The sequence below is a fragment of the Macrosteles quadrilineatus genome, unplaced genomic scaffold, assembly GCF_028750875.1.
Source record: "Macrosteles quadrilineatus isolate MER2022 unplaced genomic scaffold, UCM_ALF_1.0 Scaffold_8__2_contigs__length_117827958, whole genome shotgun sequence".
In the NCBI taxonomy this organism is placed as follows: domain Eukaryota; kingdom Metazoa; phylum Arthropoda; class Insecta; order Hemiptera; family Cicadellidae; genus Macrosteles; species Macrosteles quadrilineatus.
This window is the reverse complement of record NW_026542601.1, coordinates 6,479,733-6,500,989: the sequence shown is the minus strand read 5'-3', so window position 1 is coordinate 6,500,989 and position 21,257 is coordinate 6,479,733. Positions and strand designations below refer to the sequence as shown.

The window sequence follows — 21,257 nt, the reverse complement described above, 5'->3', positions numbered from 1 at the left end:
TTGTGTAGCGGAAAGCGACGCAAAAACCATTGCACTGTTGTATTGCCTTATGTTTTTTTATAAAGTTTGAATCATGTAAAAACAGTTATTTTAGTTCGTCATTTACTTGTGGTTGTGGCATGCCCATTGTGGCAACATGCGTTGAAATTTCCATTTGTGGCCTCCTCTGCGAAGTGAAATGCGCCACAATGCATGCAAGTGCTTTAAGAGGACCTAGATTGTGAGAAACAACACTCATCTCATTTTCCAGCGTTCTTCTAAAGATAGGTTGTAAAACAGTTTCTGGATTTCTTTCACAGTTAGGCCCTACATGACGTTCTCTTTTGCATTTCTTAAGTCTGTTGAATTCCTGGACACTCTTCCACGTCTTGCAGGTCTTCCCCTACCCTGTCTAGTAACTTCACTCATTATAAAAACGGAAAAACAAAAAAATTAAACACAATTCATTTTGAAACATTATTTACGAACATTGACTTTCAGAATAAATGTAAACATTGCAAATAAATAAGTAACAGCTGATAGAATGCAGACGTTTTTCAGTCCCCATGCATTTCTTATGGTGGATATTTTACGTTATATCTCGTTTTCTGGTAATTTTATGGGAATTCTGTTATTTTTCCCCGAGTCCCTGGGGTCAAGACCTTTAATTTAAGACCCCTCCCACCTTTCTGCGACTTACCAGACGTCCACAATTTTCTGGTAAAAATTTGGTCTTACAGAATTATATATATAGATGACCAAAACATTTTGCGACATTTAAGAAACATATTGCATAGCCTAACTGAAAATGTATAAAGATATTGTCAAGTTTAAAACTAAATAACATGATCTACATATATCATTTAATAATGAAACATAGTGTAAAACATAAAAAATGTACAAAACATTTATGGTAGGCCTAGTCAATAAAATATTCGTAAAATTGCATAACAAAAAATATACATCTATCTATATAACATTAAAAAAACAACAAGGTTAACACTGGAAATAAATTTTTTACCTATCATCAAATATTATGGCGAGGAACAGGACCAGCTTATAATATTTGAGAATCATTTGAAAAATCACTAGGCCTAGGTAACTTTATAATAGGCCTTTAACATTATGCTCTTAACATTATCTGCAAATTGTGTTGGACTTATCGCTACACTTTTCAAGGCATTTGGGAGTTTATTGTACAATTTAATTCCCATGTAGTGAATGCTCTTTTCTAAAGATGTCGTAGAGTGATAAGTAAATTCCGGTTTATAGTGTTGTAATTGTGGCAATTTTTCCAATAGTAGGCCTACCAATTGAAATTATTTTTAACATGGCACAGATCATCAAACATGTATATACATGGTACTGTAAGTGTCTTTAAACTTTTAAACATCTTTTCTTTACATGAGCTTCCAGGCTGTTTGAGGGTCATGGCTCTTAGGATTTTCTGTTGTACTTTAAAAAAGTTTTTTTATTAAATTTGATGAACCCCATTAAACTTAACGTTATTCCATATTTCACTAACAGATAAAAATAGCCATGGTACAATATTAGTTTAGTTTCCATGCTGGTACAGTGTGCAAGGCAGCTCATGTTAAAACAAAATTGTATTTAGTCTCTTGGTATACTATGTTCATGCCACTTCAGATTTTCATCGCATATTACACCTAATAATTTACAGATTTCTGATTATTCAACTCGTTGTTGCCAACTGTCATCTTTATTTCACCATCTCTATATTGTATACTTCTGAAGTGAATTAAATTTGTCTTGAAAGCATTCAGCAATAGTCCATTTATTTTAAACCAATGTTCTAATTCATTTATTATTGTCTCTGCTGTAAATTAAATTTTTTTGTGCTTTTATCTCTTGCTGTAGTAGTACAAAAATGTTCAGCTTTTTTTTTAAAAAGTGTAGTGGTGCCTGGTGCTTTAGCAATCTATGTGTTACCACACTCCAGTGAGAGCCTTACTATTTCCCGTATAAATAGGCCTACTCACACTTTTAGGCATTTACCCTGGTCCGGGATAAATTTCCTTATCCACTGGGTATTTACCCGGCCCACATCACTACCAACCCAGTAGCTTTTACAATTATGCTAACGAGGAAAAAGATTGGCTAGTTTGATACTTTGAATGAAATTTGATTAAAAATTTAAGTCGGCTGGACCGCTGGCCATCTTGGATTTTCTGCCCATAGCGACAAAAAAGTTGCAAAATATCTTATTTTATCCCTCCGAGCGTCAAGCAAAAACGCCTTGGCGTCAAGCTGTTTTTTACTGATTTGCAGGATTTCATTAAACATAACCTAGAGCCTATTTAAATGTCAGAAACTATGATGTTTTGTATATCATTTTGTTCACAGGTTCATGGGCTACAATTATATAGGTGTTATTTTGCAATGAAAAATAATAAAAAAATTATAAATTATACACAAAAAAATCAAAATATAAAAAATCTAAAAAAAGTTTAGCTTCGCGCTAAGTCAAAATAAAATATTTCTAGGCCTACAACTATTTGAAGATAGCCACATTGTCTGAAATTTTATGTAGATTACAAATATATAAACATTATTATAGGTAAAGTATAGTAACAAAAAGTTATAGGTGTAAAAGTGATTTTCTGTGCTATATGGTCAGAATCTGATAATAATATAGGCTAGTCTGAATCTGATGTTGGAAGTTCATTAATTTCTAAATCACTGTCTATGTCCACTTCATCAGGATCATCTAACTCATTACCACTCTCAAATAAACAATCACGAATGTCACTACTATCCATATTTAGGAATTAACACGACACCTAAAACAACAATCCACCATTTACAAGTGTTAGTAAACAAGCAACTGTCAACGTCAACAAACAAAACATTGACAAAGTTTACAGCTGCGCTACAATCGCTACATACAGTTTAGTGGCTCGAGACAGACATTGGGAGAAAGCCCAACTTCTGCCATTAACGGTGATACCAATATCAATCAGGTCCCGTTGTGTCGAATTGGATTTAGAACGAATTGAACGGAACACTGCGTGTTTGTCTACGCGTAGATGCTCGACGCCCCACAGGGGGTTTTGTTCGTCTACACGTAGACTCTCGAAGCTCGGAGGGTTAAAGCTATTGAAACCGCGGATGTGATTTGCTATCTACTTTTTAGTTTTAGTCGTTATTATTTAGTCAAACTACATAGATACATTTAAACTGTGATTTTTTTCAATCTCTGAAACAAAGTGGAGCTGTTTTTCACCTTTTCTTCTTTACTTTTACCAATATAAGTTAATAATCATTTAACCTTCAAATAGGATATATGATTTGTTGAACTAATGGTGTTTAAAGGTTATAATTTATTTTAGGTTTTTCATGTAACAACATTAACTTGTATTTTACATAAAATAAAAATGGTACCGGACTGTTTACCATTAGGCCTAACTGTATTTGGTGACATGTAAAATAGAAAATATTTACTAACTTAATTGAAGGTTTTAAGCTCTGCTGCATATAAATTTGATATTCTGATTACCTAGTTTTAGTTCCTATGCCAATATAAGCAATTTTTTTTTAATTGATTTTAACATTTTTTTACTATCCATATCATCTCATTTTGTGACAATGACAAACGTAAATGTCTAAATAACTTAATACTAACCTAACTTAACCTAGAACCTAACCTCCGTTTACCCAAAATCGGTCATTTTCGGAACTTAGGTCCATGTTTGGCACTTTTAGCCATGGGTTAGGTTAAATTAGATTAGGCTAAATTAAGTTAGGTTGGATTATTATATTCAATTTGGTTTACCCAAAAATGGGTATTTGGCACTTTTTTGTATTTGGTATTTTTGGCACTTTGCTATTTTTTACAATTTTCAAACCTGGTTTTCTCCCGGTAAAAGAGGCATTTGCCAAAAAAGTGTTTGAAATAGACTAAATACCAAGGGGTCTGTTACAGTAGACCCTCTTTTAAACTGACCCTTATGGGACCGGACCTAGGTCGGATAACTCAAAAGGTCGGTTAAAACGGGCAATCCCTAAAATCATAACATAATGAAGTGCTATTCATTTGGAATTATATAATCATTATTTTGAAGCCATACTTGCATTATTTATAAAATAAACTGCTCTTATCTCCTTTTTCGTATTGATAGAAAAATCACAAATAAACACAAAACATGGTTAAGTCAAACAGGCCTACTTTCAGTAGAATAGGCTATATTATGATACTAGGCAAGAGTCAATAAAATTCCTATTTTAATCATTTTAGTACTGTAATGTATTAATTGATGCTTTCCAAATCCATCATAATACAGTACAGAACCTTTTGTCAAAATTAAAGATACAAGCAACCATTTTGTTATATGACAGGATGTTCATTTATAGCCTCTAACTGGAGGCTTGAGGCACAAAAACTATCTTAACCTTGGAGTTGTTAACCCCCTTCCCTGCTCTCCCTACAAGTTGCGTTATTTGTTTACTCCAGCGATAAGATAATCAGTTCTCAAAATCTTAACGCACTTTATTATGTTACAAATTTGCCGCACAAATAACAAATCAGATCAGATATGCTCGAGCTACGAACGATGATGACAAACTGACAATAGGCTATGCTATATTTTTTGTGATCTATACAAAATAACTTATTCTTAGTCATATCCTCTGGAGATAAGCGTATGGTTCAGTTCCCATAGCCGAGCGTGGGAGCGGAAATGCCAAGATTCCTAGAAAGCGGCGGTTAAACCGAGCTGCTCTCAAAGCAAGGTCGGTTAAAACAAACTATTATTTTACGATCAAAGGCGGATAATCCGATTATCGGTTGATACGAGGTCGCTTAAGAGGGGGTCTACTGAATGACTTTAATAAGAAACACACATGAAAAGAAAATTTTCAAATTTCAACCAAAATATCTATGATTTCTAGTGCTTTTTGCGATGTTCAATTGCGATTTTCAGGGTGAAATAGACGTTTCCCCAAAAGTTCCAGAAGAAAAAAGTTCTTATTAAAATAGGTCTAACTTATAGCCTAATTTTGGTAGATAAGGTAAAAAAATACAATATAAGTTTGGCTAACATAAGTAGGCTAGTATAAGTTAAGTTCAGTATTACCGATATGGCTTCTGGAGAAGGCATTTTTTAAAGTTTAATTAACTTAGGGGCCTATTGTTCTTATTATTCAATATTTTGGTCGTTATTGTTATAATAGATTTTTGTTACAAATCACCTGTCAATCAATGATATAAGATAACTTAACGTGAAGTTCATTGCTACTACAGAAACCACCTTACCGCGACTATTATAGGCTAAGCCTGCCAGTTGGAGGGTTTTATTAACCCTAGATCTGGCGGTCATTTTATTCACCAGTGGCGGGTATATTTTGGCCCTTTGTAGTGGTATCATATATTTCGCCACAAAACAGTTGTTTGTGAATATAAGTAGGTAGCCTACACATATATGTGCATTTCCTTTTTCAGAGATAAATGTACCTCTAGAATATGATGATATAAAAATATTTTTTTTCCAGCAATGCGTTTAGGCGTAGTAGCAAAAGGTTTGCAAATTTTTGGATTATGAAAATAAAAAAATTAAAAAGCAGCCCACAAGAACACCACAAAATATGTGTTTACACATTTTATTTAGGAATATCAATGTTTTTGAAATACTCATAAAAATAAAATTATAAAAAAAGAAATACATATTTTCTACATACATATTTTCTTTTTTGAAAAACTACCAAATTGTTGTTGTCAAATTTAGGAAATCATTGAATGCATCAACAGAAAATGGTAAGATACTGCATAATAGAATATAAAAAGATCTTTCTAAAAATATTTAGTAAAGTTTATATGTAGGCCTAGTTGAATTCTAACATTTCTGAGTAGGCTAACTTAATTTATACGCCAAAATGTAAAATTTTGAAGAATTTATTAATCAAATCAAATCAAATCAAAATATCTTTATTCATACAAAAGTACATGTTAGTACATCTGAATAGTGTCAATTTAAATTAACATTTGCTTAACTATTCAAATACTCTTCCATGGAATATAATACTTTGCAAACCAAGTAAGTTTTTAGTTTTAGTTTAAATTTGGAACTGTTTATTTGACACTTTAATTCTTTTGGCAATTTTCTAAAATAACTTGCTCCTTTATAAGACGGCTCCTTTGTGTAAAATTCAAGTCTATGGTGAGTGGGAATGATTTCATTCTTTTTTCGTGTGTTGTAATGGTGTATTTCTTGTTCTAAAATTGTATCCTTCTTATTGTTTAAAAATATCATAATAGTGTCTAAAATAAACTGACTGTAATATATGTTTATATTAATTGTACAAGAAGCAGCATTTGATTTTATAATGTTGGTTGGATTCCAGATGTTAAAGACTTTTGTTTTGTTCTGATTGTTAATTTTGTAAATAACAATAATTATTGAGTTGTGATTGAAATGGAGAATAAATTGAATACACTAGATTTTATCTTGTTCTTATAAAATATTACAATGGCGCAGTCGAATTAAACGGACCTCGTTCCGAGTGATAGTAAGTCTAGTAAAAGTAAAGTTTTTTTTTATACCAGATTCTGAAGAAGATAAAGCTAAACTTCAAGAAAAAAAAAGGGAGGTAAACTTAAAGACTAAGATGGCAGGAATAGGTAAAGTTGGTGAATTTAACCCACAAGATGAGTCCATTGAATCATATGCAATGAGGCTTAAGCATTATTTCAAAGCAAATGAGATTGATGACGATACCAAAGTTTCTGTTTTAATAACTGTTGTAGGCCCAAAAGTTTTAACAATTTTGTCTGATTTAGTTTCACCTGCAGCTGTAGATAGCAAAAGTTATGAAGAGTTAGTTAAAGTGCTTGAGAACTATTTTTCTCCAAAGAAATTGGTGGTAGCTGAGAGATATACTTTTTATTCTCGTGTGCAAAAACCTAGTGAGAGTATTTCAGAGTTTGTTGTAGCGATTAAACATTTAGCTAGTTCATGTAAATTTGGCACATTCTTAAAAGAGGCTCTTAGAGACAAGCTTATTTCAGGGATAAGTAATGAGGTCATAAGGCAAAAATTATTGTCTGAGGATCAAGAATTTGATGACGCTTATAGTTTGGCACTCAGATTAGAGCAGGCTGAAAAACAGACAAGTTTGTTCAATCCAAAACAGGAAATTTGTCATTTAAATTCCAAGCCCAATTCTTCACATGTGAATCAAAATAGGCAGACTGGTTGTCATTTCAATTCAGCTATTGGTGCTGGTATGACTAATATTAAAATAAGATAGAGAAACTAACAAAACAGAAAACTGCAACAAATATTAATTTTGAAAAGTTAAGAGAAGAAAGAGTAAGGAAAGATTTTCAGCTTAAACTGTCTAACCGTTTCCAAGCATTAAATAACCTTGATCAGGAAGACTCAGAGGTAAATAGAATTGAGAAGGTTTGGAAGAACATCAAAGAGACCCTGCAAGACTGTGCAAAAGAAGTTTGTGGGAAAAGGGAAAGGAAAAACCAAAAACCATGGTTCGACGAAGAATGTAAAGCTAATGTCTTACAAAGGAAAAAAGCAAAAGAAGTCTGGCTCAATAAGAAACAAGAAAGAGATAGAGAAAACTACACAAAAATCTCAAGAGAGACAGTAAAGGTACTTCGGAGGAAAAAAAGAGAATGGGTAAACCAAATCTTAGAGAAAGCTGAACAGGACAGGACAGCAAACAACAGTAGAGACTTCTACCGATCAATAAGATTTTTTAGGAAGGGATACAGTCCAATGCCATATGGGATTAAAAACACATCAGGACAACTGGTGGTGCAGAACAAAGAAGGACTACAAGTATGGCAGGAACATTTTAAAGATCTTTTGAATGTAAGACAGTCTGAACAAGAAGAAGAAGAGGAGGAAGTGTACCAAAATGTAGATCCAATTGTACCATACCCAACAATTGAAGAAGTAAAAACGTCAATCAAGGAATTAAAAAATAATAAAGCCCCAGGGGAGGACTCTATTCCATCGGAAGTAATCAAAGCAGGAGGCACAGAACTGGCAAGGGAGATCCACAAACTGATCATTGATATTTGGGACAACGAATTGATTCCGAATGAATGGAAGGAAGCAGTTATCATTCCCATTCACAAGAAAGGAGGCAAAAAAGAATGCACCAATTACAGAGGAATTCCCCTCCTCAACTGCACCTATAAAGTATTATCAAAGATTTTACAAAAAAGACTAGAGGGGTATACATCAAATATCATAGGAGACCATCAAGCCGGCTTCACAAGAGGAAGATCAACCACGGATCAAATTTTTATATTGAAAGAGGCAATTGCAAAATATTATGAATTCAACAAATCCTTTCTCTGCCTTTTCATTGACTTCTCCAAAGCGTACGACTCGATCACTAGGAGAAAACTCTGGAAAGTAATGGAAAAGTATGGAATACCTAAAAAGTTAATAAATCTATCAAAGTCAACTGTTTCAGGATCTAAATGCAAGGTTAAAGTCAATGGAGAATTCTCAGAGGATTTTGATATAAATACTGGTGTGAGACAAGGAGATGGTTTGTCCCCATTGTTATTCAACCTAGCTCTGGAAGACTCTCTACAAGAATTACAAAAGCTAGAAGCTGGAATTACTATGGGAACCAACATTAATATCCTGGCATTTGCAGATGATGTGGCACTTGTGGCCAAAAACGAAGAAGAACTAAAAATTATGGTCTCAAAACTCATAAACCACACTAAAAAAGTTGGCTTAAATATCAATGTAGACAAAACCAAGATAATGGAATGTGGAAGAGCTATCCAATTAAATGATAAAAATCATGTAGAAATAGAAGGACACAAATTTTATAAAGTAAACAATTTCTCTTACCTAGGAGTAATGCTGACGAATAATAATGAGGAAGACTCTGAAATTCAGCAAAGATTAAATGCAGCTCATAAAAGTTTATCGGCATGCCACAAATTGTTGAGTTCTCGCCTACTCTCACAGAAAACTAAAATCCGTACCTATATACAAAACTATAATAAGACCAGTATTACTATATGGCTCAGAGAATTGGGTGATAAGCAAGAGAACTGAGAAACGACTTATAGTGTTCGAAAACAAGATTCTAAGGAAAATCTTTGGACCAACCTTTGAAAACGGAGAATGGAGAGTTAAGCACAACAGGGAGTTGAGAGAGTTGTACAGGGACCCAGATATTGTGGCTGAGGTGAGAAGTAGGAGATTGAGATGGGCAGGCCATGTGTTAAGAAAGGAAGAGGGATCCTTAGTGAGAAACGCCCTAAACAACAATCCTGAGGGTAGAAGGCCTCCTGGAAGGCCCAAGTTGAGGTGGAGAGATCAAGTGAGAAGAGATCTGAGAAGAATGGGAAGAAGAGAGGATGAAGCAATGGATCGTGCAGTCTGGAGGCAGTGTGTTGGCGAGGCAAAGTACCTCCTTGGGTACCAAGAGCCACGGCAGTAAGTAAGTAAGTATGACTAATATTAATGCTAAATTTAAGTGTTACAGATGTTGTTCAGTTGAACATAGGGCCAATGAATGTCCATATGCAAATTATAAGTGCAATGGGTGCAACATGGTTGGGCATCTACTAAAAGCTTGCCGAAACCAAAGTAAAGTTGCAAAATTTGGAAGGAAGGACAAGTCAGGTGCTAATAGAGTCCATCAAATCTCCGAAGATGATGTCAATGAGCTTAGCCCAAGCTGCTATGAAGTTTCAAATAATGTGTGTTTGTACAACTTTGGATTAAACACAGGTATGGCAGCTTACAAGGTAAGGCTAACTATAGAGAAAGTTCTGGTGGAGATGGAAATTGACAGCGGCTCAGCTGTATCAGTTTGTCCTTCAGACGTTTTTAATGAACATTTTTCTCATATTGAATTAAAGCCTGTTTCTATGAAATTGCGAACTTACACAGGTGGTGACGTGCCTGTTCTAGGTCAAGCTGAGGTTAGAGTTTTATATAAAAACCAGAACCTAGTGTTATCACTATTGATTGTTGAGGTTTGTCGTAAAGACCAGCCTATTTTGCTTGGAAGGAACTGGTTAGCAAAATTAAAGTTGGATTGGCATGCTGTATTTTCAAGATCGTATGATACTACTGGTACTAAATCTAAGTCTACAGTGAATGTTATCACATGTGAATTAAAGCAATCTAATTGTGAAGTTGTGTTGCCTAATGGCAAACTTGAGGCTGAAGTAGAGGCGTTAAAGAAAAAGTACAATGCAGTGTTTCAAGGGGGGCCAGGAGAAATAAAAGGTGTTAAGGCTCAAGTCACTCTCAAGGACAATGCTGTTCCTAAGTTTTGCAAATTTAGGCCTGTGCCTTACTCGTTAAGGGAAAAAGTAGAACAAGAATTAGATCGGTGGGTTGAGGATGGTATAGCGTACAGAGTTTCTAGTTCAGAATGGGCTACTCCGTTAGTTACAGTGCCCAAGACTAATGGTGTCCGATTGTGCGCAGACTTCAAAGTAACATTGAATCCGGTGTTACAGACGGAACATTATCCATTACCTCAACCTGAGGATATATTTGCTTCTCTGTCTGGTTGTACGGTACATATTTTTCAGTTGTGGATCTCACTAATGCTTATCAACAATTAGCTGTTGCGGAGGATTCACAACATCTGTTGACGTTAACAACTCACAAGGGACTATTTCGACTAAGACGTCTGCCATTTGGACTTTCTTCAGCTCCAGCTATATTTCAAGCTGTGATCGATCAAATTATAAACGGATTACCAGGTACTGTAGCCTATTTAGATGATGTTTTGGAAGCCTTTTATAGATTGGAGAAATTGTTACAGCGTCTTATGGAATTTGGAGTACAAGTTAATGGGAGTAAATGCAAGTTCTTACAGCCTGAAGTGGAATATTTAGGCTACGTCATTTCAGCATCAGGAGTCAGTCCACAACAAGGTATTGTTGAAGCTATTCAAAAAGCTCCCGAACCTACTAGTAAAGACGAGCTAAGGGCTTATGTTGGTTTAATAAACTATTATGGAAAATTTATTCAAAACTTGTCTGCTAAAATTCATTGTTTTTATGAACTGTTAAAGAAAGATGTTCCATGGAAATGGACCGAGCAATGTTCTCAAACATTCAAAGAAAGTAAATCTTGGGTTCTGTGTTCTGATGTTTTAGTACACTATGATGTCTTGAAACCTTTAGTGCTCACTTGTGATGCTAGTCCTAAAGGAGTTTCTGCCATTTTGTCCCATATCATAAACGGAGAAGAAAGACCTATAGCGTTTGCATCAAAAACACTGAGTGCCAGTGAGAAGAACTATTCACAGCTCCACAAGGAGGCGTTGGCACTGATCTTTGGAGTGAAGAAATTCCATAAATACATTTATGGGCGTACCAATTGTATTTTACAAAGTGATCATCAGCCACTAGCAGCTATTTTTGGATCGAAGCAAGGGGTGCCTAGTTTAGCTGCCGCTCGCCTACAACGATGGGCCCTGATTTTGTCTGCCTACAATTTTGAGGTAAAATATCGGAAGGGTTCCAGTTTGCCTCACGCTGATGCGTTGTCACGCTTACCACTACCCGAGAATGAAACTTTGGAGTTGGATGAAAATTATATATCTCATGTGGAATCTTGTGTAAGGGAAATGAACTTCTTCAATTCGGGGAGTGACGATTCTCCAATCACTTCTTTAGAGATAGGACAATTGACTGATAAAGACCCACTGTTGTCTAAAGTTCGGGATTTTGTGTTGTATGGGTGGCGTGAAATTGTAGACCCAATGTTAATTCCATTTCAGAGAAGGAGAGATGAATTGTCAGTGGATAAAAATTGCATTTTATGGGGCAGTAGAGTAGTCATACCTAAGAAATTGCAAGGTAAAGTCATCCAGATATTGCATGAACAACATCCTGGAATTACTCGAATGAAATTGTTGGCACGCAGCCACGTGTGGTGGCCTGGGATCGAAAAAGTAATTGAGGATGCTGTGTCATCTTGTTTGATTTGTCAAAGTACAAGAAATGCTGCTTCAAAAGTTCCATTGCAGCAATGGCCGTTAACTTCCGAGAGATGGCGCCGAATTCATATCGATTTTGCTGAAGATCCAACCACCAGACAGCAAATGTTGATTGTAGTGGATAGTTTTTCAAAGTGGATGGAAGTATTTTTAATGGGTTCTATTTCCACGGGGAAGACCATTGAGAAACTTCGTACACTATTTTCTGCTTATGGTTTACCTGAGGAGTTGGTGTGTGACAACGGCACGTCTTTTACCAGCCTAGAATTCAGGGAGTTTCTTCGAAAAAATTGTGTGAAACTAACATTTTCTCCACCATATCACCCTGCCTCCAATGGAGCAGCCGAGCGTTCTGTTCAAGAAGTTAAGAAAAGTTTGTTAAGGCAAGTTTTGGGTGAAAAATCATCTCAGCAGACATCACTGCAGTATAAATTGGATAACTTTCTTTTCGCATATCGTAATACTCCATCGTCAGTAACCGGTGTGAGCCCGGCTGAACTGTTCTTACGTTGGAAACCTCGAACAAAATTGACTATGTTAAAACCTAATCTACTAGACGAGTCAAGGAAGAAGCAGGAAATGCAGAAACAAGCCTCAGATAGGCATAGAGGTGCGTGTAGATTTTTTAATGAAAATCAGAAGGTGTTGGTTAAAACAGTCAGACAGGAGAAAGTTAGTTGGGTTCCAGGTCGTATATTACAGTGTAAAAGTCCAGTTACTTATTTGGTTAGTGTTCTTGGCAAAACAAGAGTTTGCCATGCAGACCATCTTAGACCAACTGAGGTAGAGGAGGACGAAATCATTGTGCGGAAAGAGGAAGTTGGAAGGACTATTGAGGCACATCATCAAGAATTCAATAGAGATTTGCCTATTCTTCAGGAGTCTACATCACCATCAATATCAAGACATGATGCTTCACCTTATTTGCCTAGATTGAAGTCTGATGTTGGGAAACCACGGGGTGTGCAATACAGTCCATCTACAGTTTTGAGGAGATCACAAAGGACTGTGCACAAGCCGGAGAAATTGGATCTATAAAGTTGGAGAAGCCAAAGAGTCAGAAGAAATTTTAAAGTTTTAAAGTATTATGAGCCAAGCAAATTTTAAGTGTTGGCGAGTGTAATATATGTTTATATTAATTGTACAAGAAGCAGCATTTGATTTTATAATGTTGGTTGGATTCCAGATGTTAAAGACTTTTGTTTTGTTATGATTGTTAATTTTGTAAATAACAATAATTATTGAGTTGTGATTGAAATGGAGAATAAATTGAATACACTAGATTTTATCTTGTTCTTATAAAATATTACACTGACCATAAACTGTTAATATGTTTAGCATTTTAAAATGTTCCCTGCATGATGTACCAGGATGTAGGTTTTTTATTATTCTAATTGCTTTCTTTTGTTCTTTAAGTATTTTATCTAGATTTTCTAATTTAGATGAGCCATACAGACAAATTCCAAATGAAATGTGTGAATGAATGTATGAATGGTAAATAATTTTAAGAGTGGATTCACTGCACATCCCTGCCATTCTTCTTAGTGCGTACCTACCAGAATTGATTTTAGCTAAAATGTTGTCTACATGCTTATTCCAATCCAAGTTATTATCTATTGTTAGACCAAGAAATTTTGTACTTGTGACAAGCTCAATAGGCTTGGTATTCACCAAAACCAAGGGTTCTTTTTTGATCCTTGATTGGGCTGTTTTAAATGAAATGTAGTTAGTTTTCTCAATATTTAGGAGGTTGTGATTTTCAAAAAAAGTAGGTAATCATATTTCCTATTTCAGTGAATAATAAAATTTCTACCTGTTCTAAATTATTACCCGATACTTTAAGATTTGAATCATCAGCATATAGGCAGAGGTTTGTGTTATCTGAGTTTGATAATGATTTAGAAATATCTTTCAAATAACATATAAACAAGAGTGGTCCCAGCACAGATCCCTGAGGCACACCAAATTTTACTGGTTTCATCTGATGTAGAAGTTTCTGCGGTTGCCGTAAAACTTAATAAACATGCAAAATTATTTGTTCTGGGCGTTTATCGTCCCCCAGGAGAGGGCAAGGATGCATTTGATCTTTCCTTGGAGACTCTTTCAAAAATTCTAGACCCTTGGGTGACACAGCATGACATAATTCTCATCATGGGTGACTTCAACATCGACTGCCTAGTATCATCAGCAAGAAGCAAACAACTGGAAGAACTCCTAACGACTTTTAATGTTCACCGAATTAAGCTTCCTCCTACAAGAATTTCTAAGGAGTCTTCAACATCGATCGACATGTGCTGTGTATCCTCAAATTTCATGCAAGAGGTTGATGTTCAAGTTATCAATACTGGAATTTCGGACCATACTGGACAATTGTGCAGTATAAACCTACCTGTAGCACAAACAAAACCTTGTATTTACTCTCTCCGTAGCCTCAAACCACATAACTTAGATAATTTAAAACTTCTTTTATCACTTCAAGACTGGACAACTATCTTAGAATACAGATGTGTTGAGGATGCCTACAATAGTTTCATTTCAATCATTACTTTAGCTCTTGATGCTACATGCCCCCGAACAATGTCCCGAAGCAAGAAGAAAAATCCGGTAAAACATGTTTACGATGATGAAGCCAAAATTATGAGAGAAGACTTCATTCGTGCTCAAGACCTCTACATCCTAAGAGGAAAAGAAGAAGATAAACTTCAGGCAAATCATTTAAAGAAAACCTACGACCTAAAGCTGAAATCGCTGCGTCGTACAGCCACTGCCAACTACATCTCGGAGTCCTCAATAAAGTCGAAGGCTATCTGGAATGTGATTAATAGTGAGCGGAAGTCAAAAGAGCTTGGACCTGAAAGTTGTAAAAACCTCATGGTGGACTCAAACAAAGTAGAAGATCCCAGGAAACTTGCTGATTGCTTTAATGCTTACTTCACATCAGTTGCTGAAGATACATTAAAAAACATCCCTGACCAGAAGCCACGAATCGAACAACACACCCAACTTGATGTACCATTTCCCTTGATGTCGTTTCCACCTACCTCTAAGCAAGAACTGCTCAAGATTATCTGCAGTCTACACTTAACAAGACTTCCTCAGGCTTAGATGATTTTTCGTCAATCATGGTTAAACACTGCAAAGATGAACTAGTAACACCTCTACAACATATAATAAACCTAAGTATGTCCCAAGGTATTTTCCCAAGCAAAATGAAAAGCTCAATAGTAATTCCGATACACAAGAAAGGAAGTAAACACGACATAGAAAACTATAGGCCCATCTCATTGGTTTCTACCTTCTCGAAGCTTGTGGAGAAGATAGTTCTTATTAGGCTCACGGATCATCTAGAAATCAACAGGATAAGATTAAATTCTCAACATGGTTTCCAAAAGAATAAATCTACAGTTACAGCCTTGGTAGAATTGATTGAACACATTGTGGACAAACTCGAGAAGGGGGAGAATGTAACGAGTGTCTTCCTCGACTTGAGTAAGGCCTTTGATTGCCTCAGCCATAATCTGATCCTTGCAAAACTTGAAGAACTTGGTTTGCAAGGTGTTGCCTGGAAATGGTTTCAGAGCTACCTAGTGGGACGCAACCAACTTGTTCAACTAAGACAGAAAGTGAATGGGAGAGTCTCTACATACAGATCAGAACTGCTTCCTAATTCAAGAGGCGTACCCCAAGGGTCTATCCTGGGGCCGGTGATTTTTATCCTATTCACTTACGATCTTCCATTACACATCGAGCCGTACAGCAAAGCATTAATGTACGCTGATGATACAGTCTTAGTAACTTCAAGCAATTCAGTTGAAGATCTAGAAGTTAACTCTTACATTGCCTTAAACCTAGCAATTGATTACTGTAACATGAACGACCTGGTATTCAATGCAGGGAAAACCAAGCAGGTAAACATGGGAACGAAGAGAGATGAGATTTCTGGCTGTCCAGATCTTCAGGTTACTGAATCATCAAAGCATCTTGGTTTGGTTATTGACAACAGGCTCTCATGGGTTGATCACATAGACGAACTATGCATGAGATTAAGCAGCGCAACCTTCGCTCTAAGACGCATCAAGTGCATTAGTACGACAGAAGCCCTAATAACATCGTATCACGCTCTCTTTGAAAGTCATCTTAGGTATGGCATTCAGCTTTGGGGAAGTGCCTCCCTTCACATCATCCAACGGGTGCTGGTCCTGCAAAAGAGAGCGTTAAGAGTCATGGCTGGCCTTGGCTGGAGGGAGAGCTGCCGAGAGCCTTTCAAACAGTGGAACGTTCTCACTGTGGTGAACATCTACATCTTGGAAGTTGTTTCACTCGCCTGCTTGAAGGGTCTCCCCAAAAATGAAGATACCCACCAGTACAACACTCGGCGCGCAGGAGACTTCAACCTTCCTGTCCACCACAGCAAGCGGTTTGAAATGAAGCCATCGTACAACGGAGCGAAGTTCTTCAACCTACTACCAGATGAAGTCAAAACTTCAAAACCTAAAATTTTTAAGACAAAACTGAAGGAGTGGCTGCTAGGTCGTCCATTCTATACGATTACTGAATTCACCAACTGGCGGAACGACTGAATATTTTGAACATTTTATTGTAAAGGAAGAAGAATGTCAATCTAATTGTTTGTATATACACTTTGTATTTTTGACACTATTTCAATCTTGAAGATTGCAAATAAAGCATCTCTCTCTCTCTCTCTCTCTCTCTCTCTCTGATTTAAGATTTGTAATTCTATTGTTTTTGGCCAAATGAGTAATCTGAACAAACTGATATCTATTATTTAGGTATGAACTAAACCAATTCAAGGAATGAGGATCCAAGCCAAGTAATTTTAACTTAGCAAGAAGAATTTCATGATCCACAGTGTCAAAAGCCTTTGACAGGTCCATAAAAATTCCAACACATGGTTCACCAGCATCTATTGAGTCTATCACTGATTCTAAGAAACACTAGCAGTTGTAACTGATTTTCCGCTACAAAACCCATGTTGGGAGCTATCCACGAGATGGTGTTCTTCAAGAAAATGTGTTAGTTGTATGTAAACTGCCTTTTCTGTAATTAGGAATTTTTATGACATTTTCAAAACCAAATACAATTTTTACAATCAACCTCATACATTCAGCTAGGGAATTGTAGTGAGTCGGTAGCATCGCGGACTTCGGGCCCAAGGCAGCAATGTCATGGGTCAATGTCAAGCAATGTCATAGGTTCGGATCCTGGTCACTGCCGAAAACATTTTATCAGTACAGATGACCTTTGTACTGTACTGGCTCACTTCTTGCCTTTGCTGTATACAATCCACGCATGGGCGGTTGGTCTATGTGGACGGGCAAATGCAAGGTTAAAAGAGGCCGCCAACCTTTTTTTTTAAAAAGAAAAAGATTGTAGGGAATTATATTAGTTTCAGAATATATAATGAATATATAATGAATATATATATGAATATATAATGAATATATAAGAATATATAATATATTGTATACAATTAAATTGTCGATCGCCAAAAACAGCTGTGTTTGTAGTCAGGTGACCAAAACTTTCCACCGCCAAATCTATTTCAGATTTTCAGACTATGTTTCTCGCTACATAACACTCGTTCAATAATGTTTTAGACATGAAAATGAATCCTTAGAATCTCATCTAAGATTCATTGTGATTTAAACCTGTTTTAATAATTTAACAATAGAAAAACCCAACCCATGACGTCTTGGTCAATAATTGACCAGCGCTACTGAAGCTCATGTTTAAGTGGTCAATAATCAAACAGCTTCAGGTTTAGGGTTAACCCTATCAGTGGCCAACTTCGCAGGACGATCGTTCGCCATTGGTGCTTAGAATGGCCACGATCGTAAGGCGATGGTATGGGCCAAAACTAAGTATTTTAAGGGTAAAAAAATATCAACTCAGATGAGAACAATACCATTCAAAAGATCACATTCTTAACTTTCATTTTATTACATAAACAAACCCTGTAGCAGGTAGGCTATATAACAATGTCACGACAATTAGGAATCAAATGAATTATCGGCACGGCACGACTTTTGCATCCGACACTTGGGAACTGGAAAAACACGACTTGTGTAGCATTAGCTTACCCTGCTCGGGTAATTTTCGTCTTTTTTTACCGTTAAAATAATTTCGGCCCATACCGTCACCAGACAACGGCTGGCCATTCTAAGCATCAACGTCAAACCGTCACCAGACGACGGTTGGCCACTGCTAAGTAGGGTTAATTTTTACGAATTTTCAAAAAAAGGTCTGCAAAATCGCCAAAATGGGTTGGCCATCCCCACTTCTAACATTGGCCACTGCTAGGGTTAAATAATGCTTACTTAGTAGAGAATGCTAATAGGTAGCCTAGGGAATAACTTAAGCTTAGACAGAACAGAGAGCAGATGAAAAACTAAAAAAAACATGCATTAAGTTAACCCTTAGAGTGCCAGGCAAGAAATAAAAGTAACGCTCAAAAAATGCCGATGATTTTTCCCGAAGGTCGCGCTAAAAATGCCGAGCGCGATCTGGCGATTTTTAGGTTAAAATTTTGTAAAAATCGAATTTTCGATATTTTGACCAACGAAAATCGATGTATCGCATCTAGTAACTTTCGACTCAATGTTAATATATGGGTTAAAAGAATCCGAGTATCCATTCGGTTGTTATGACAACTGTTCGATCATTACGAAACGTCCGGTCAGCCGGACGTTGGCACTTTTGGCTCGTTCTAAAAACGTCCGGTCGGCCGGACGTCGGCACTTTTGGCTCGTTTTAAAAACGTCCGGTTCAGTTTTCGAGACAATTTTATTGGTAAACATAGGCCTACATTGATGTCACCATCGATGGTTGACCTATGGATGCCCATCGCTGGTGCTGGCGCAGAATTGAAATGTTGACTAGGCTACCGGTAGGCCTACACATGTAAGGACTAGGCCTAGGCCTACTTTTGTCAACGTAGGCTATAGGATAGAATAGGGCCAATAACAAATAGGGTAACTTAAACTTATAGACTAACAAATTGTAAAACCGAGGGTGGACTCCTTACATAACATACCTAGCTTACAAACACTTAGGCATCAAACAAGGGAATAGGCCTAGCACAACTAACTTAGAGCCCTCTATTAAGACTAGGCTATTAGGCCTAGGCCTATGGCACTAAGACCAAAAACATGAAAGGGGTTTAGGCCCTAGGCAAAGTAAAAGATAAGATTTGGTTGAAGCAATAAGTAGAAACCTGACACAAAAACAAATATAACTATAAAAAATTACCTTTCAATTCTGCTCAAAACTCCTGGGTTGACGATTTGGATTTCTGTCGCCATGGTTGACAAAGAAAAATGAAGCTCGAGAAAAACTTTCGTTGTACAGTAGTTGTTCGAAACAAAACTATCAGAGCTTCGACGAGATGGCTCTGATTGACTTACTAAAACGTGCGCCGGTTAGAAATGAAAAAGATAAAGAATTTGTAAAGAGTATAAGCTTATTAACTTGAAATAAATGTAAATATTGTATAGACGACATCCCGTTCGAGAAGAGACGCCATATTTGAAGTTTGTAAAATTGTAAATTGTAAGTTCGTTTTATTTTTCTTTTCTCTAGAACTGGAAATAGCAGAAATGATAAAATTAAAAATAACTGGAACCACTGTGGAACCGTCTTGTCGTTCCGTTTCCGGTCTCGCACCCTGCACCACTTTACGGTCTTTATACCTTAGCAGTTCTGGTTCTGTTCTGAGTTCTGTTCTGATAAACGTTACGGAAGGGAACGCACCAAGACCATCCGACCCGACGGCTTTGCCCCATGGTGGAAGGTTTTCTGTGCCCAGTCCGGTCCCGGGGCCAAGGCCATTGTAAAGTTTAATGGTCGAGTTGGACCGGTTGGCTTAGTCAAAGCTTATAGTCATATTATCATTGGTGATGTCTACAGAAATCGATAGAGGGCTTGCTGATGATCAATTTTTGATAGACAGAGTTACCAGGGCCAGGCCTACCACAGAATTATGTGACCATACTCAGACACGGTTGCCTTTACATCCAGGCTGCAGCAGGGTTTAAAATATATTAGACACTCATATGATTAAGTATCGAAATGATAATTTAAAGTGGAATTATTTTGCTGTCATGAATAGATGATATTTTTTTTTAAACATTGTAGCCTATCTGTGGTAATTTTTTTCGTAAATCTTTGTTCGCTCCGGTCAATTGGATGACCTAAGACACGAGTCTACAAAAAACCTACATAAAGTAATGTACGAGAAATAGCAGAACGACATCCGGAACGGGAGCCAAAGAACCGTTTCCGAGACCCGAAAGGAACGGGTGGAACGGTTCTTGTTCCGGAACTGTTCGAGTTTGACACTCCTCCAGATTGGCCTGATTGGAGAGAACGTAACGTAGTACAGTGGAAAGAAAGGATCGAAGAAGACAAGAAGACATTCCAAACCCAACGAAACGCTAACATGAAAACCCTTTGATCATAGAAAGAAATGAGAGATTCAAAAAAGTATTAGAAAAAGTCTACAGCTTGGGGAGATTTAATCTACTTCTATTTATTTATTATTTCCCAACGCACTACACCATTTTACAATATATATGTTTACAATATGTTAGAGATGGCATTTACAATAGTTAACTAGAAAAGTAATAACAAAGTAAATAAACTAAAAGAGTAATAATAATAAATTAACACTGCAAGTTACAAAGACAACAAAATTTGCAAGTATGCTGGGGTGTGGTTTCTCAAGTGAGCAAGGAGACCTACTTCTTGAACGGGAGGGGCTTCTCACAGAAGAAGTCGACAATCGATGAACCCGTTTTTACCAGCTTGTAGATCAGAATTATGTCGGCATGATGACGTCGGAGTGATAGAGGTAGATGGTCGAAGGACTTCTCCACATCGTCAACCGGGGTAGTGTGGTAGGCAAAACCAAGCCTAGGTCCAAGCATCCGTATGAACATCAATAACTGGTAATAAAATAAACTGCTTTCTGAATTCAGTAGTTTAGGTCATATTATTTTAAAAGATATATCGATGTTTTAAAACTATGACTGACTAGGTATGTCACGGCAATGTGAGTAGGGCACTTAGCACAGTTCGCTCAAAACGTAGAGTAGAGAGACACCCCATATAGTAGAAAGGGCCGTCCTAAACCCCTGTTGACACACCCATAGCCATAGCCTATTAGTGGCGTCCACCCTGGACTGCCGGCATTCCGTGATAATCTGTGTCACACTATAATTTGCAATCAATTGATACATTAGACCGATAAAGTGAATGACGGCTCATTATTTCGTCTTGAATAAAAA

At 36.7% G+C, this 21,257-nt stretch overlaps 1 protein-coding gene across 7 annotated transcripts in view; it reads right to left on the bottom strand.

Moving 5' to 3' along the window:
* Positions 1-19,496, bottom strand: part of LOC128999290 (zinc finger protein neuro-d4-like) — a 50,530-nt gene extending 31,034 nt beyond the window's left edge. For all 7 annotated transcript variants that reach the window (XM_054425697.1, XM_054425699.1, XM_054425704.1 and 4 more), the window contains exon 1: positions 19,222-19,496. In XM_054425697.1, coding sequence (XP_054281672.1) covers positions 19,222-19,274 — 53 coding nt within the window. In that variant the 5' untranslated portion in view covers positions 19,275-19,496. The remainder of the gene's footprint in view (positions 1-19,221) is intronic.
* Positions 19,497-21,257: the final 1,761 nt, after the last annotated feature.